Below are 16,025 nucleotides of genomic sequence, written 5' to 3' on the forward strand. Positions count from 1 at the left end.
TCCCTGGAGGTGTTCAAAAAACATGTAGGTGTGGCAATTCGGGACATTGTTTAGTAGGCATGGTGGTGCTGGGTGAATGGTTGGACTTGATGATCTTAGAATCATAGGTTGGAAAAGACCTCTATGACAGTGTACATCCTCAGTTGTACAAAAAATGAGGGAGGCAGTGTGATAAATAATTTTACTGCTGTCTTGAGACAGAGCTGCCCTGCATTCACACAGGGTTACTGGATTTCTCCCATGACATCTGCAGGTGTTGTGACTGTCTTTTGGAGTCTTTTTGTTCTTTCCTGTTGCATAACTTCACTTGTGTGTTAGCGTATAAAAATGAAGTTAATAATTTGCTGAGCAAAAATACTATTTTTCTCTACCCAAGGGGATGGAATTAGTTTTAACTGCCCTCCTACGGAGTTGGTAGTCTTTAGGTGGAAATACTTGTCTATTCAGGGTTCCGGTACTGGTGAGGGTAAATGATCTTTTTATTTTTCCTGGTCAGTGGGCAATGTACTAATTTTTATAATTTAATTATGTATTCAGTGTAAATTTGGCAGCTGAGTATTTCTAAAAGTAAGGAGGAAGTCTCTGTTATCTGAGGTAAAATACATTAATCTACTTTCTCATTGTTTAGACGATAGCAGATTATTGTTTCAGTTTCACAAAGAAGAAATTAATATGTAAATGAGATTAAAACAATTATCATGTTGTTGTTAATTTGAGTTTGAATTGTAGGTATTTGTCTGCCATGCAGGTAACTAACTAATCCTTATACAATTTTTAAAGCTCTCTGGGGAGAGATATTAATCTTCTTTTAAAAACTGAAGAAACTTAGCTTCCTGTAATCCCTGAACTTTCTCCAGTATTGTGTGGAAACTGAGCTGTGATGCAGATTTTTCATTTACTGACTCTGAAATGTAACAGATCCAGATTGCTTTGCTGTAATACCAAGGTTGCTTAGCATCCATAGCTTCCAATTCAACTAAATTGCATTTTGTTGACAGTGTGCTTCTGTAAATCAGGCTCTTCTTCTCTCTGGGAATGCAGTTGACTTACCTATGTATAGATGTACTTTTTTCCTGTACATTCTTGACATTGTGTAGACCTCTTTGGCAGAAGGAAATACTGAGAAGATTCTTCAGAATTACTTTTTTGGTGAGAAGAATTGAAATACACTGCAAAGGCAAAATTGCTGGAGAATTCTTAAACCATCACTGGCAACCTGAAAATGAACACTTCTTTAATTATGTGAAAACAAAATATAGTTGTGAGTTTATAAATGCAAGGCCTTTTTGAGTATACTGTTTTTTTAATAAGGAAAAACACAAACAGGTACTGTTTCCTGGAAATGAAAGAATAAAAAGTAAAGATGTCAAACTTCTCGGAATGTGTTTTACATATGGTTTTAAGAGTGCGTTTAACCATGACCTAAAAGGCTCACTGATGTTTGGGTTTTTAAAAACGAGCAAACAAGAGTCCTGGAAACTTTCCTCCCCTCCCAGCCACCACAAATTAAGAAAAACAGCCCCAAACCAAGAAAAATTGTGTCTTGGAAAATTTCTCACTTGGCAAATAGGAATAGTACTGTTCTTAGTAGTAGCACTTAACATTTTTTGCCATTGAACTATAGAACTATACTTCAGTCACTTTCTGTGAAGTTTGAAAAAGGATGCATATGTTTTACTTTATGAGTGTATATATATAATTTGGTAGTTGGAATATGGTGGTGTATAAATCATGTGAAGAAAGATGAGTCACTCGATAGCCTAGGAGTTAACGTGCTAGCTTATAGTCATCCTGTTTTGCTGTTTATCAGTAGTCACAAAGTAGGACAATTACATGTTTCTGTGACCCAGTTATTTTAAGGGAAAACCAGGATAATTCTGCTCTGGCTGTGTGAGTGTATTGTGAGACTCAATGTATTAAAAATCGTGGAGTTGCTTTGATAGTATGTCAAGTGATATAAAATGTCTGTGAAAGGATAACAGGATATTTTCTTCCATTTCAATAGATAATGATATTGATGATGAAGAGTTCTTTGATAACCAACTAGGAGCCTATTTTGGGCAGCTGATACAACCAGGAATGCCAAGAGAAGACACTGACATACAGAAACTCTCAGAATGCTGTACAGCACTGAAGCTTTCAGAGAATGGCTTGTTTCAAGTAGGTTTAAAGTAATGCTCAAAGCTCAGTGTGAAACATTTAAACATAGATGCATCATTGAGGGTTGTCTGCCAGGGTGAAGTAGGATTTATTTCTTTCCTGACAAACCCAAATACTGTTCAACAGGTAGCCTGTACAGCAAAGTATTCTCTTTAAAGATAGCAAATACAGATCTAAACTAGAAGCAAAGCTGTTTGAGCGAGCTTCTGCCTTTTTCTGTTCCCTCTGCAAAATTTTCTTGGGGGAGAAAAAAGAAAAGAAGCCAGGTAGCTATTTTTGTATTTATTTTCCTCTTCCTTGTAGCACAGAGCTAGCATCTGCTTGCTACAGAAGGTCTTGCTGTTAATGAGATAAGGTGGAATTAGGTAAGTAGCTGGCTGTCCCTAGAGGCGTTAGTCAGGAGGGCTTGCAGCAAAGCTGAAGAGGTTCCTATTATGGTATCTCCTTCATTCAAGTCTCCATTCAGGTTTCTTGCCTCCGACTAACCCTGCTCCTCACACTGCTTTTTGTCCTGTGCATAGCCTTCTCCTTTCTCCTGATAAGCAGCTCTGGTAGAGACTCTTATGCAGTCAGTTCTGTTACTTGATCTTGCGAAGGCAGGGGTGTGGGGGGGAAACCCCAACTCCTAAGACTGGATTTCTGTGCCTTCTCTGCGATGATGGAGACACGACCTCACAGAAATTCTGTAATAACTAATATAGAATACGTAGTATTTCCTGAAGACAGACTTTTTCTGCTGGACTACTTAGTAAGGGTTAAGAAATGCCATATTGAAAAAATAAAAATTGCTTTTAGAGTTTTGGATTGCTTATGCTGATCTGAACTTACTGTACCTCTGAGGCATTCACTTGAATTATTTAATGTATGAATGTTGCTTATACACCTTGCTTCCCCTCTGAGCTTCCTAATGGTTTTTAGCATCAGAGATGGTAAGGTGTTTGTAGATAAGTGTTTGGGATCCTCTCAAGTTCACTAAGGGAAATTATATCATTGGTAACTAAGCAGAAGCCTTTACTGATACCATCGTTTTGTGATGGCGTGATGTTGATTACTAGCCTCTGAATGGAAAGAATTTTTGAAGAAAGATAAATCTCCGTAAGAAAGCTGATAATCATAAAATGCTTGCTTTACCCTGTTCCCTCCAGCCTCAGCGAGGTGGTCAGCTGAACTGCAACTAAGGCCATCTTTTGATCTCGCTTGTAACTTGCTTGTGATATCCAGGAGATGGGTCTGTTGTCTGTGTAGGAATTGCTTAATTTTAATCTGCTGGTTCTGTGACAAAATTACTGTCAGTAGTTTAACTTGTTGGTATTCTTGAAGTTACAGTTTTAACTGCAATGAAATTCAAATAACAGAATGGAATTTTCTTTTAAGGCATTGATTAAACTTGTTGAGAAGAAATTTAATGCACTACTGACAAAAGATTCTGTTTTATTTTTTGGTTTCTGTAACTATTAAGGTTGACCAGAATGGGAAAGTGTGATTGATTTAAACAGTTAAATGAACTGTAGCTTCTGAAATTTCAGAAATTTCCCAACTGACAGCAGAGTTTCCAAGCTGTGGGAAGTGATATGTTAACCCTGTAAAATCAGTCTGCGTAGGCTGCCAGTTGCTGATCTACGACTGTACGTCAAGAAAGGAATAGGTGGTGGTTTGAAGAGTGAGAATAATGCAGTTCTGCTCTCTGACCTCAGGTCTTCTCTATTTGTGTAAGATGTTCCTACTTCACTGCCATTGTGCCTAGGCAGTGGGGTAGGTACTACAGGTTGAGTTGGATTTGGAGTCCCTGTCCGGCAGTGGGTCAGCCAGCAGGGGAAGAGTGGCATGGTGCCTTTATTAAAAGGAATGAAAGGATGTAATAAGAATACGAAGAGATCCTCTCTCTTCTTGCTGTGTGTGCCCTTGGAGGTGGATGCATGGAACTGTTGTCCTTGGTGGTGGTGCTAGCAGCTAGAGATCCTCTTGCAGTGGCACATGAGTGAACAAAGTATGATAATCTCTTTACTAGAGAATTTTTTAACATTGTATGAACAACTGTAGTGTTAACTTTTTTTTCTTTGGCATATCTGTTCTAGTGTAACTTAAATATTTAACTTCTTTTTAAAGGAGAACTTTCAGTTTCCTGACACTTACCAGGCTGTGACAGGAGTAGACTCTGGAAATGCTAGTGATGAAGGTTCACAAAACCAAGGGATAACTGGATGTCCTGTGCAAAGAGAAATGCTGCCCAGAGCAGTACAGCAACTGGTATGAAATTGTCATCTAATTTTCTGTTTATCATATAGAGCAAGACTGTAGTAGAAGATGGTAATGCATTTGAAAACTTGTGAAGAGATTGAACTAACCCAAACTTTCTTTACAAAAAATTAATAACATCACTTTGTTTGAAAAATATATCTGAAAACCTAGTTAACTTGGACTGTTTTGTACCTAGAACTATTAGCGCAAACAGTTAACAACTGCACTTCTGACACTTGTTAAATTATTATTGTTTTCTAAGAATTCCGTGACTACTGGAGATGTGCTGGATTCCTGCACCGCTGCTGAGTTGCGATTAGATTCAGTATATCTTCAGTGCATAGACAGCTGTAAAGCTGATGTCTCGGATGTCCTTCCAAAGCAAGAAATACAGTCCTCTGAGTGTCAGGCTGCGGCCTCTGATGCAGAAGTACTATGCACAGCAAGAGGATTTTTAGGGCACTTCACCACTCCTGAAGTTCTTCTTAGTGCAAATGCACCTCAGACAGATGCAAATGAATGTGAAGTCAGTCTTGCTGATACTTACCTGTCTCCAACTGCAGGCGGCTGTGAGAACACAAGTTTAGCTACAACAGACAAAGGTAGGTTGCTTTAGACATAACCCATCTGTACAGTTGTGACCAGACTCCGTTGCATGGAAAAAGAAATAAAATTGCAAGCTGTGCATTTTTCTTTAGTTGTGCAATTTGTTATAAAAAACAATGTAACATGAATAAATTTTGGTTTGTTTTTGTTTCAAAAAATACTGACTGTTGCATATTGCACTTAGCTGTTGTTATTTGGTGGTGAAACTAGTTTAAGCTTGCAGTTGCAGCAAATTGAGCTACTTTTTTTTGAACTCCTTAATCTAAACTTGAGACGTTTCCATATTCCTTTTATTTTCATCAACAGTGTAACATTTGATATATCTTTCAGGTGATTTACCACACAGCATTGTTTATCAAAATGAAGAGGGCAAGTGGGTGACTGATCTTGCATATTATACTTCATTTGATGAAGAACAAGATTTCAGTCTGTCTGAAGATTATAAAATAAATGAGGAGTTCCTTACTGGATGTATGTTATCTTTTTCCTTTTTAGTTAGCTGTTATTATCTGTAATAGTGTTAAGTAAACTTCCTTTTTTTTTTTTTCATTTGAACAAATCGATATTTGGTGTTGCAAAGCCTCCAGGCTTTAGATACTACAAATTATTTGAAAACTGATGTTGATAGTAGCCTATAATGATAAAATGATATTATCATTAGTTATAGTTCATAGCTTCTTTCCATGTTTCTTATTCTTTTCTGAAGAGTCTTTTGTTTTGTTTCCAAAAGCATTCTAACGTGTTACTGGTACTTCTTGCATAAGCAAAAGCAACTCCTGTAGCTGTCACTTCCACAATTTTTCCTTTGGACTTTAATTATTGTTATCCTTTCTTTCAAGAAGAGGAAGTATTGCATGGTGGTTATAATACAGGGAATAAATGTGAACAAGAAATTACTACAAAATCAACTAAAATGTGAAAAGTGGTGCTGAATTCACTAGCTGGTGATTTTTTTTTTTTTTTCTGTGAACCCCTTGAGAATGTCGATGCTGAAAAATGGTACTGAAAGATGTCGGAGCTTATTGAGGGGCTCTACTGGACTCATCTGCAAGCAAATTCCAGGCTTTTTGAACCTCTGTTTATTTAAAGTTGTTTGTTTTCCTTAAGCTATCTCAGACTGATCTTCATGAGAGTTCGTGTGTTTGTCATACAGGCTTGGATAATATGCTTGTAATACTGTAGACAAATTAATTCCTTAGCACCAAATTGTCATCTGGTCATCGTTTTACTAGTCAAATTCAAGCAATGTGTGCAAAAATATTTCTCTTAGTCTCTTCTACCTTCTGAAGCTGACATATGGATGGGTTAATATATTCTAAAGATGTCCATGGTCCACTTGAGATTCTTCTTTCTTTCAAAGAGAATACTGTATATGTTGCTCTCTAGAATTGTTGGTTTTGAATGAGCAGTCAAACAGGGTTCATTGGTTGAAACAGTGTTTTTCAACAGCATAGTGGTTTTCTGCTGAAACAAGCAAGTATGATCCAATTTGGTAGAAACTTCTCTATCTACTACGTCAGTAAAGCAGAGCTCCTCCGTGATTTTTTCAGATGCCAGGATATTTCAGACACTTTCCTGCATCTCAAACTTGGGTTATTGAGTGATTAGAGTATTTGACTGTTGTAAATTTTGTCAAGGCTGTTTAGCTTTTTCCCACCTCATGGGTGTTTAAAGAGATTCTGCTTTCGTGCTGCTTGGCTTACCTTCTGACACAGTAGAAGACGTGCTTACAGATTTGGTGTAGTTAGCATTTTGTCATTTTGCCTGTCTGTTTGCAATGCTCAAGTGTGGTGCTTGGCATCTGAGAGATTTTATTTGTAGGGACAGAAAGGAATTGTTACATCAGATGCTTCTGAGTCTCACTTACAACGTGTCTATCTCTGTCGTTAACTCTGCACGCAGTGTATTTTTGTATAGAATAGTGCAGGATTGCTCACTTGACAAGAGTTTGGTGCTTCAGGAAGTCTTCAGAGAGCTGTATGGCTTATACAAAGGATTAAGGAAGAACCGGTACTGACTTAGAGTTCAGCTGTGTCATTGATAGTACGAGGTTGCCTTTAGGAAATGCAGTTGGATTGCTCGATAAAGAAGTATCCCAACTTTGTTGCTTTCCTTGGAGTACGTGTTGCGATTTTCCGTAAGTAATTTTATGGACAACAGCTGTACTCACTTTGAGTTTGTGTCCATTCATGACTTATTCCTCCACTTGCCCTGTGTCCTCTGTGGCTAGGGATGCTGTGTGTACAAGGCCACATATTTTATAAGTTTTGATGGGCTTAACAATGCATTAGCATTGAAATAAGGTGGTGGACCAATATCTCTTGATCAGCACTTTTTCAAGTTTTGGTGAATAGACTTTAATTGTTCAGTAAATGGTAACTGTGAAAATAATACAAGCATTTGAATTTAAAAGTAGTATTCATTTATTTGGCCTGTTGATTTGCACAGGTATTTCATGATCTGGTACAAAGCAGTCTGTTTCTTTTGCTCGAATTCACAGGTACCACCTTGCTGAAATTTTCAAAACCAAATATAGTAAAAGTTTGTTTGGAAGTAGCCGTATGATGTTTAGTTCTAGCTAGTATGTGTACCATAATGTATGAAAAGTTATAGTTTGGTTTGGGGTTAAGGCTGTAAGAGACTTTCTTTATTCATCACTGAGTATGTTAACTAAATGCTGATTTTAATTTGGCTGCTAAAGATCCAGGGAGTATTCTTTTAAAATGAACTTCATATGAGCTTTTCTCACCATGACAGGATGGAATAACTCCTAGTGTGTCCCAAACTGTCTCAGATGTAGAATTAAATATTGCAATATCAGTCCCTCAAAATTTAGTTTAATGATGCAAAGTAGTAACGACAGCACTTAATAACTTATGCCTTATGTTAATAAATGTTCTCTTTGGTTTTAAGCTGAAGCAGCAGCTATGATTGCACAAGACCAGGAAGAATTTGAGAAAGCACACAAACTTGTGCAGGTAACTAGTTATCTCAATGTAAACAGAAGAGTTCTCTAATTTATTTGCAAGTTACAACTTCTGAAATGTATTTGTCTGCAGGCGGAAAAAGTAGACACTCTGAATGCATCTGAACTAGCAGATACTTCATGGAAGTCTGCCAATAGCTGTATTCTGCTGAGAACATCTGATCTCGATAAAGATGCCAGTTATTTACGTTTGTCTCTGGGGGAGTTCTTTGGTCAGAGATCTGAAGCTCTTGGTTGTCTTGGTGGAGGCAGTGGTGTGAAACGGGTATGTATCTTAGTATGAAGACACAAGGAAAGGACAAGAACAACACCGGCTAGCACTGCTTTTGTTTTTTGGTGTAACTAATTTTTCTTCAGAGCTACTTTTCTGTGTTCACTTGCAAAGGAAGTTCTCTATGCACGATGGGTCTGGACTGGCTTTGTTTCCCAGTTGGAATTACTGATGTGAAGGGCTGGCTGGTGTTATCAATGAATCTTGATCTTCCTTTTGGTCAGGAGCTAATTATAGGTAGGATTAGAGAGAGAGAAGTACACCCCATATACAGGGTGCACGTTAGAGATCCAAGCAAATGATCTGCTTAGTAGTTGAATGAAATGCTGCTCACGCGGGGGTATTTGGACAGTGAGGGTGTCTCTGAATGGCTGTTGATAGTTGGTGTGCTGTCTAGGCAAATGCCCAACTTCAGTAAAAATGTAGTCATCTAGACTCTGACTTACCAACATACTTCTGTATACTTCTTGCATCTATCTGATAGCTGTTTCTTCTCTTATCTGCTGTTGGAAGACAGTGTCTCATCTGTGTTGCAGACAAAAGAAAAGCAGGGAGGTATATACAGTGGAGGAAGAAGTCAAATGTGCGTGTGTAATTCAGTCATGTCCTGGTGAATTGGTAGAGTTGGCATGTTCTGTCCTGGTGCATTCAGAGGCTGATTGTGCCTCCAGGCAGATATGATGAGAACGTATGTACTTTCGTTTGTCTAACTGGCATAAAGACATTGTTAGTTTATCTTAAGCATATATGGGAAGTGTAAGTGTTTGGATTAGGCATTTGCAATTGCTAGGAGGCACATGTTATTTCTCAGTGGTATGAGAGCCAGACACCAGCTGGGGAGGCACTATGGCTGAAACTGCTTTGCAAGCCCACTGAACCTCATTGCTAATGATTGAATTTACTCATGCTGTATTATGGGGTATATTTTTATAGCCATCTTTTGGTTACTATATTACATCTCCGGACAAAAGGGAACCTGTTGCTTTGCTGAGGCCATCTGATTCATCAGGAGGTGACACCGGCCAAGAGATTTCATCTGAGGTGTTTCCAGGTAATTATAGAGCAGAAGGCTCAGCCCTAGACAGTGGTTATAACAATAGTGAAGAATTACTTGTATATAGCTATTAGAGACTATTAAGAGTAATGCGTGAATGACTCTAGTTCTCGTTCACCAAATATCTTTTTTGCTGTGAGCACCTCCCCCACCCCACCTTCACCCAGAAAAACACAGAACCTAAACACTTACAAAAAGGAACATTCTAATACCGAGTACTACCCTAAATTGTCTTGGATATTTCAACATTTCTAGATACTGGATAACTACCAGAATGTCTTGTGATAATTAAAGTCCGTTCAGAGTTTTCCTGTTGAAAAAGCTGTATAAATGTATTAGCAAAAAATAAACAAACAAACAAAAAAAAACCCCAGGAAAATTTGTCTGTTTGCTTATATAGGTATAGAGTATATAGGGAAAGAAGGAAAATAATTTGGGTTATAGCTGAGCTGACAGTGTGTGCATGAAACATAGTTTATGTTTTTTTCCTGCTATCACACTCCCATGATATGTGCTTAACTTAAAGTAATAATTTAGGAGATTCCTCCAATTTTTACATGTAAAAAGATCACAGCACACATTTTGGTGCCTACTTATGCCTATCAACTTAATAAGGTATGTTTAGGAAAGGAGGAGTGCCTTTTAAAGCATCTCTGCTGCTCTTGATACAACTGTGGCAACATTAATCTTTGTGAACCTACTTGTACAATCAGTGCAGTGACTTAAATACTTTTTTTAAAGGGTTTCTAATAATTATTATTTTTTAAAAAATCTAGTGCTAGTGTGCTTAAATTCACTATGCAGTAGTCTGGATTTTTGTCAAAAAATACCACGAGTTCATTGTGTTCGTGACATCTGTTCAATTAAATTATAGTTATAATTGGTGCTATGAATAATAGAAAAATACCCTAATGTGCTCTGCAGCTCTTTTGATATGAGGGTTGCTATAAATACTAGAGAAAGTAGATTTTTGTGTCACTTTGAGGCAAAGATATTAATAATTACTGCCATCTGGTTTTCAGTAGTACTGGCAATAATAATCTTGATAAGCAATACCAGTTTGCAGTTCCTGCCTAAGGAGCGGCAGATGGAGAAGAAGCTGAGAGGTCAGCAACCTGAGGAGGGTGTTACTTGAAATATGAAGTATATCCAAACCCCAAATATCTGCTATAAGAATAAACGTAAAGCAAAAAAAAAAAAAAAAGTAAAAATCAACCAAACAAAAACCCCAACAGCCTCCCCCCCCCAAGTGTTTGTTGTTTCATACTTGTTTTCTCACCAATTGGGGCATCTTTAAAAGTTGCTTTTACTGTTTTCGGGAGTCCAGATATTTTCCTTCAAGCAGGAGCTCATTTGTTGAAATGGTAGTCTCTAGGTCTCATATGAACAATACCTCCTAGTTTGGGTTCGATCTCCTAATCAAGAAGATTATTTGTGGTTTTGATGGTTTCAGGAACATACCTGTGCCTCCTAAACATAATCCTTCAAAATCGCCAGTTCACTGCTATCTGCCTTGATCAAACCCTGTCTGCAGCCTAAGAAAATTGGCTTTGCTCAGACTTAACTATTCTACTTTTCTATTAGAGTTTAGTCTATGTTCATATGATCTTGTAAACACCATTTTATGGAAAGATTTATTTAGCTTATGCAAGTATGATAAGCTGCCTGAAAATAAACTTTGAAGAGTGTGAGCATGGTATTCTTAATGCCAGCTAATTTTGTGGCTTGAATGTATACTTTGAGTACTGTACAGGGAACAATTGGTGCTTGCGGTGTTTGGATTTATGCCTTTATAACAGCTCCTTTTTCTATAGAGCATTAAGGGGGGATGTGTATCCCAAGAATGCTGGTGTTTAGACAATTTACTTACTGTAAATTAATTCCCTGTGCTTTTATTTGTTCTTAGATGACTTAGAAACACAAACAAAACAACATGCAAATTCTACCAGCTATGAAGGTGCATGGCATGGGATGGATACTGCATCTGGAAAGCATAAAAGTGTTAATATAGAAGCTGCTACCCAAAGTAAAGCGAAGGTATTTCTCTCGTATTTTTCTATTAAGTGCAACTATGAACTTGAACAAAATTCAAATAACTCCAGTTATTATTGTTTCTTTGAATATGGCTAAATTCGGACTTTCATATCAGCTCACTGCTTTTTGTATTGATCATTTGAATCCTAACAGGTGCCACTGTTTGTTAGGATAGTTTCATTTGAATGCCAGGATCCTGTAGTGAGTGAGGTGTTACTGTCACTGTCTTATTTTCCTTTTTCTCCCTACTTCACTTTTGGAGTTGCTTGGTCTGTCAGCCCTTAGTTTTTCAGAGATTCCTAGGCTGTTGATGTTCTGCAGTCAGGTTTCTGAATTGCAGCTCTCTCTTCCCATACTGTTTTTTAAATGAAACAACTTGTATTTAGCACGTGAAGAAAATCTTTGATAAAATTCAAAAATATTGACGTGGTGTAAGTCTGAAAAAGCTGTATTTTCAATTTGGTAATCCCAGACACCTACCTTCTCTGCCTTAATGTGTCAAGTTCTGTTTTGGATCAGGCAGAACACATGCAGACGCGTTTAGTTACAGGAACAGCCCTTCTCTGACAAGATCACTGAAAGGAATCAATAGCTAGCATGTATGTGGTTTAGCTGCTCAGATGATGAAGGCTGCAGACTTAAATGAAGAAGGACTGGTTGGATCGCTGATCTGACTGTGTACTGCCATAGTTGCTTTTCTTTCTGATTTATCTTACTCATTTTGTTCTAGACGCAAATTTATAATGTATATCTAGATTCTAATCTACTCTACCCTCAATTAGTACAGGTTTAGGTCACCCTCAGTCTGATATGGATGCTAAAATGTTCTCAAACACAGACAAATCGTAGAATGGTTGAGGTCAGAAGGCACTCCTGGAGATCATCTAGTCCATCCCTTCTTGCTCAAAGCCTGGTCGAATAGAGCAGATAGATAAGGTCTGGTCACGTTTTCAGTATTTCCAAGGATGGAGACTCTATGGTCTCTCGGGGCAACCTGTTCCAGTGTTTGATCATGTTGACATTAAAAATCTTTTCCTTCTGTTTTAATAGAATTTCCTACATTTAAAATTGTGCCTATTGCCTGCTTTCTTACTGAATACCTCAGAGAAGAGTGTGGGTCCATCTTCTTTACTCCTCCCTGCCCCCCTTCGCTCCCTATTAGGTATTTATACCCATTGATAAGATTTCCTCCTGAGCCTTGTCGTCTTGAGGCTAAACAATTCCAGCTCTCTCCTTGCATGACTGATGCTCCAAGTTCTTACTCATCTTTGTTGACCCTTCACTGGACTCTCTGTAGTATGTCCATGTCTTCTCTTGTACTGGGGAGTCCATAACTGGACACAGCAGTGCAGATGATGTCACACCAGTGCTGAGTAGAGGGGAAGAATCACTGCCCTGAGCCTGCTGGCAGCTCTTCTGACTGCAGCCCAGGATGCTGTTGGCCTGCTTTGCCACAAGGGCACATTGCTGCTTCATGGTCAACTTCATGTCTGCTAGGACCTACAAGTACTTTTCTGCCAAGCTGCTTTCCAGCTGGTCCGTCCCCAGCCTGTTGGGGTTCTCCAGGTGCTAGGCTTGGCACTTCCCTTTCAACTTCATGAGATGATTCTCAGCCCATTTTTCCAGCCTGTTGAGGGACCTCTGAATGGCAGCCTGCTCTCTTGGTGAATAAACTGCACCTCCCAAGTTTGTGTGATGGGCAAACTTGCTGAGGGTGCACTCTGCCCCATCATCCACATCATTAATGGAAATGTTGAACAGCACTGGCGCCAGTCTTGTTCCCTGGGGTAGTCCACCAGCAAGTGGCTGGCCTCCTGCTGGAATTTGTGCTGCTGATCACATCCTTTTGAGCAGCCAGTTTTCGGTCCAGTTGTGGTCCACTTATCTGCTTCATACTTCATCAGTCTTTTTATGAGGATGTTATGAAGACATGCATGCCTATCTACAGGAGAACAGGCATTTGCTTCCTGAATATGTGTGTATCTAAGAAAGGCGGGTAGAGATTGTGGTCTGGACATGACTGCCCATCCCATGCCCTTTGCTAAGAATAGCCGATGTGAAAACTAAAGAAGAAATCAAAGTTGCATGATAGACACAACTGTAGAAATAGCTTTGTCTTTCCCCTCTAGAGAGGCAGATGATTTAAAGTTAGTTGGGAAGATACTGTGTATTTGGTCATGGTAGTTTCTTCTCTGTGTATTTGGTCATGGTAGTTTCTTCTCTGCTGTGTTTGTTCTTGATGGCATTTTACTCCCAGTTCTTCCAATTGAATTAAAGTCAAGATTTTTAAAGGTCTTACAGGAACTAAGGCTTCCTATCAGACAATCTGTATTTAATTTTTTTAAAAAGTTTTGTGGAGTAGACTTAAATCAGTACAATGAGAATTATGCCTATTGCAGTATTCCTTCTTGACAGTTGATTTAATATGTGATAACTAGAAATATTAATATATTGCCATATACCGAAATGCAAAATAATAAAAAAAAAACCCCACACCCAACAAAAAACCCCAATCACCACCAAAACACAAAAACCAAAATGCAAACCAAAAATGCCTTAGTTTGGTGCTTAACTCATTTTGGTTTGTTGTAGGATGCCATTCGTAGAGACAAGCTTGAAGATGGCGTAACTAATCGCTCTGACTCTGTCCTGAGTATCAGCACAATTGCCTCTGCTATTGCTAATGCTTCCTGCAGTGCTGATCCTTCCCAGCTAGCTGCTATGATGATGGGACTCTCTAATAAAAGTAAAAGAACGTGTTTCCTTCCTGGAGTTGTTAAAGAGACAGAACTCTCTGCTAATCAGGTGTTATCCCGCAATGTGGAAAATAGTGCATTTGATATGGAAAAATACCTCAAAAAAACAGATGAAATTGGACATGAAAGTGAGTATGAGAGTACTGTGAAACATGAAGCATCTGTCCAGAACCTTATGCCTGATACCTTTTTACTGGGTAAAGATGAAAATAAGGATACGCTTGCAGAAGACTTGATAAATAATCATAGCGAGCAGCAAGAAATAGAGAAGCAATTTCTGAATTATTTTAATGAAGAAAACGATAATCAGAATTTCTCTAGTCTGTCTGGTGTTCCCAATCATGAAGATGTAACTTCAAATAGTGTTAAATATTCAGGAAAGTTGTCAGATTTAGAAAATAGTAAACATTTACAGTCAGTGAATGCTGATTTTAGATCAGATACGCTTGTTACCCAAACCTCACCTGCTGGAAGTGAAGCACAGAGATATGGAATTCCTTTAGCATCAAAAATGGAAGTAGCACAGAGAAGTCCGCTTGCTTACCAGACCACCAGTCTCACTGGTGGATGTTGTATCAGGGAAGACACAGAAACAGGAGATCAAGCAACAAATGCTGTTCTTGAACCATGTAATGATTTGGTGGAAAGAAGCACAGGAAACACTCTGTCACTCAGCAACTTAAAACCTACCAAGGAATCTAGTAAATGTGTCTCAGTAAGTCCTAGAAGAGCAAAGCCTATGCAGAAATTGAACAGCGATGAAAAGAAACAAAATGTGAAAATCGAGAGGAGAAACAAAGATGCCAGTACTGCTTACTGCGAGAATGCGAGACATGTAACTTTTGGGAAGCTCTCTCCAACTTCCCACAATAGTACTGGTAAGTAAACCTATATAAATGTAACCAGTTGTTGAAAAGGCTTTTCTTGATGGTAAACTTGATCCCTATGCTTAAATAAGTACTGTTATTAAATTCTGTTTATTTACCAGAGCATAAACCCATTCCACCTGAATGTGACTTGCAGCCCCTGGAGGATGAGCAGTATAGCTTCAGACCTTCAACTTTGCCACTAATCCACTCTTCTCCTAGTGAGACTTCTGGAACAGCATTTTCAGGGTAAATTTCTTGGTGTGGGTTATAAAAATTAGTAATGCTTCATGAGGATTTTTGAGGATCAAGTTTTAGTTTGAATGTTGTCCTTGATCTCAGTTTATAGAAGATCTTTATTAGGTTAAGACTTCATGCTTAGACTAAGTTTTCTGTTTGCTTGTATTATGTGTATGGGGAAGCAGCCTTGAGCAATTGTTAACTTTTTATTTTCCTCACTGGTCTGATGAGACAGAGGTGGTGGATAGGAACATTGCTGTTTCTGCTCAGGTTTATCCAGTAATGCAAGAATACAAACTATTCAGCCTGTTAGCTGGTCATATACTTCAGATACCCAAACCTTTGTGTAGATGAGCTGTAAAACCCCATATTTACTGATTGTTGTTCTAGTGTAATTAATCTATTACAATTAAAGCTATTTGATTGGGGGTTATGACGTTAAGTATGTTATAACAAGGCTTGACATTATATAAACCAATGAAAGTATGTTTTTTAAACTTCTAAGTATTTCACTCAGTTTGGTTCTCTGATTCATGACGCTGCTTGTTGTGAAAGAGGATGGGGAGAAATATTTGTATTGCTTTTGACCACTTTGTGGTTTGAAACTGCAACTTGTGTCTAAGATTTAAGGTTTTCTTAACAGCTGAAAGGGCAGTGTTTTTTTTAAGTGAGCTCCCATAACAATCTGGTACAGAAACTGGAAGATTACAGTGAAGTTGATTATGTAGTCTTTAAACGTATAAACATGGCCAGTAGCCGATGGCTCAGTAGCCCATGGCTCTATGCATTCTCATAAAGAGAGTAGGCAACTGAT

The 16,025-nt window shown here is 38.3% G+C and overlaps 1 protein-coding gene across 1 annotated transcript in view; it reads left to right on the top strand.

Annotated features, from left to right (window-relative positions):
* Positions 1-16,025, top strand: part of CEP192 (centrosomal protein 192) — a 91,223-nt gene that overhangs the window by 23,943 nt on the left and 51,255 nt on the right. The window contains exons 16-25 of the mRNA XM_075417258.1: positions 2,006-2,160; positions 4,267-4,407; positions 4,661-5,000; positions 5,335-5,475; positions 7,918-7,982; positions 8,064-8,255; positions 9,195-9,312; positions 11,222-11,352; positions 13,942-14,983; positions 15,064-15,220. Of these exons, the coding sequence (XP_075273373.1) occupies positions 2,006-2,160; positions 4,267-4,407; positions 4,661-5,000; positions 5,335-5,475; positions 7,918-7,982; positions 8,064-8,255; positions 9,195-9,312; positions 11,222-11,352; positions 13,942-14,983; positions 15,064-15,220 (2,482 nt within the window). The remainder of the gene's footprint in view (positions 1-2,005; positions 2,161-4,266; positions 4,408-4,660; positions 5,001-5,334; positions 5,476-7,917; positions 7,983-8,063; positions 8,256-9,194; positions 9,313-11,221; positions 11,353-13,941; positions 14,984-15,063; positions 15,221-16,025) is intronic.

The sequence above is a fragment of the Opisthocomus hoazin genome, chromosome 3 (genome assembly GCF_030867145.1).
Source record: "Opisthocomus hoazin isolate bOpiHoa1 chromosome 3, bOpiHoa1.hap1, whole genome shotgun sequence".
Classification (NCBI taxonomy): Eukaryota; Metazoa; Chordata; class Aves; order Opisthocomiformes; family Opisthocomidae; genus Opisthocomus; species Opisthocomus hoazin.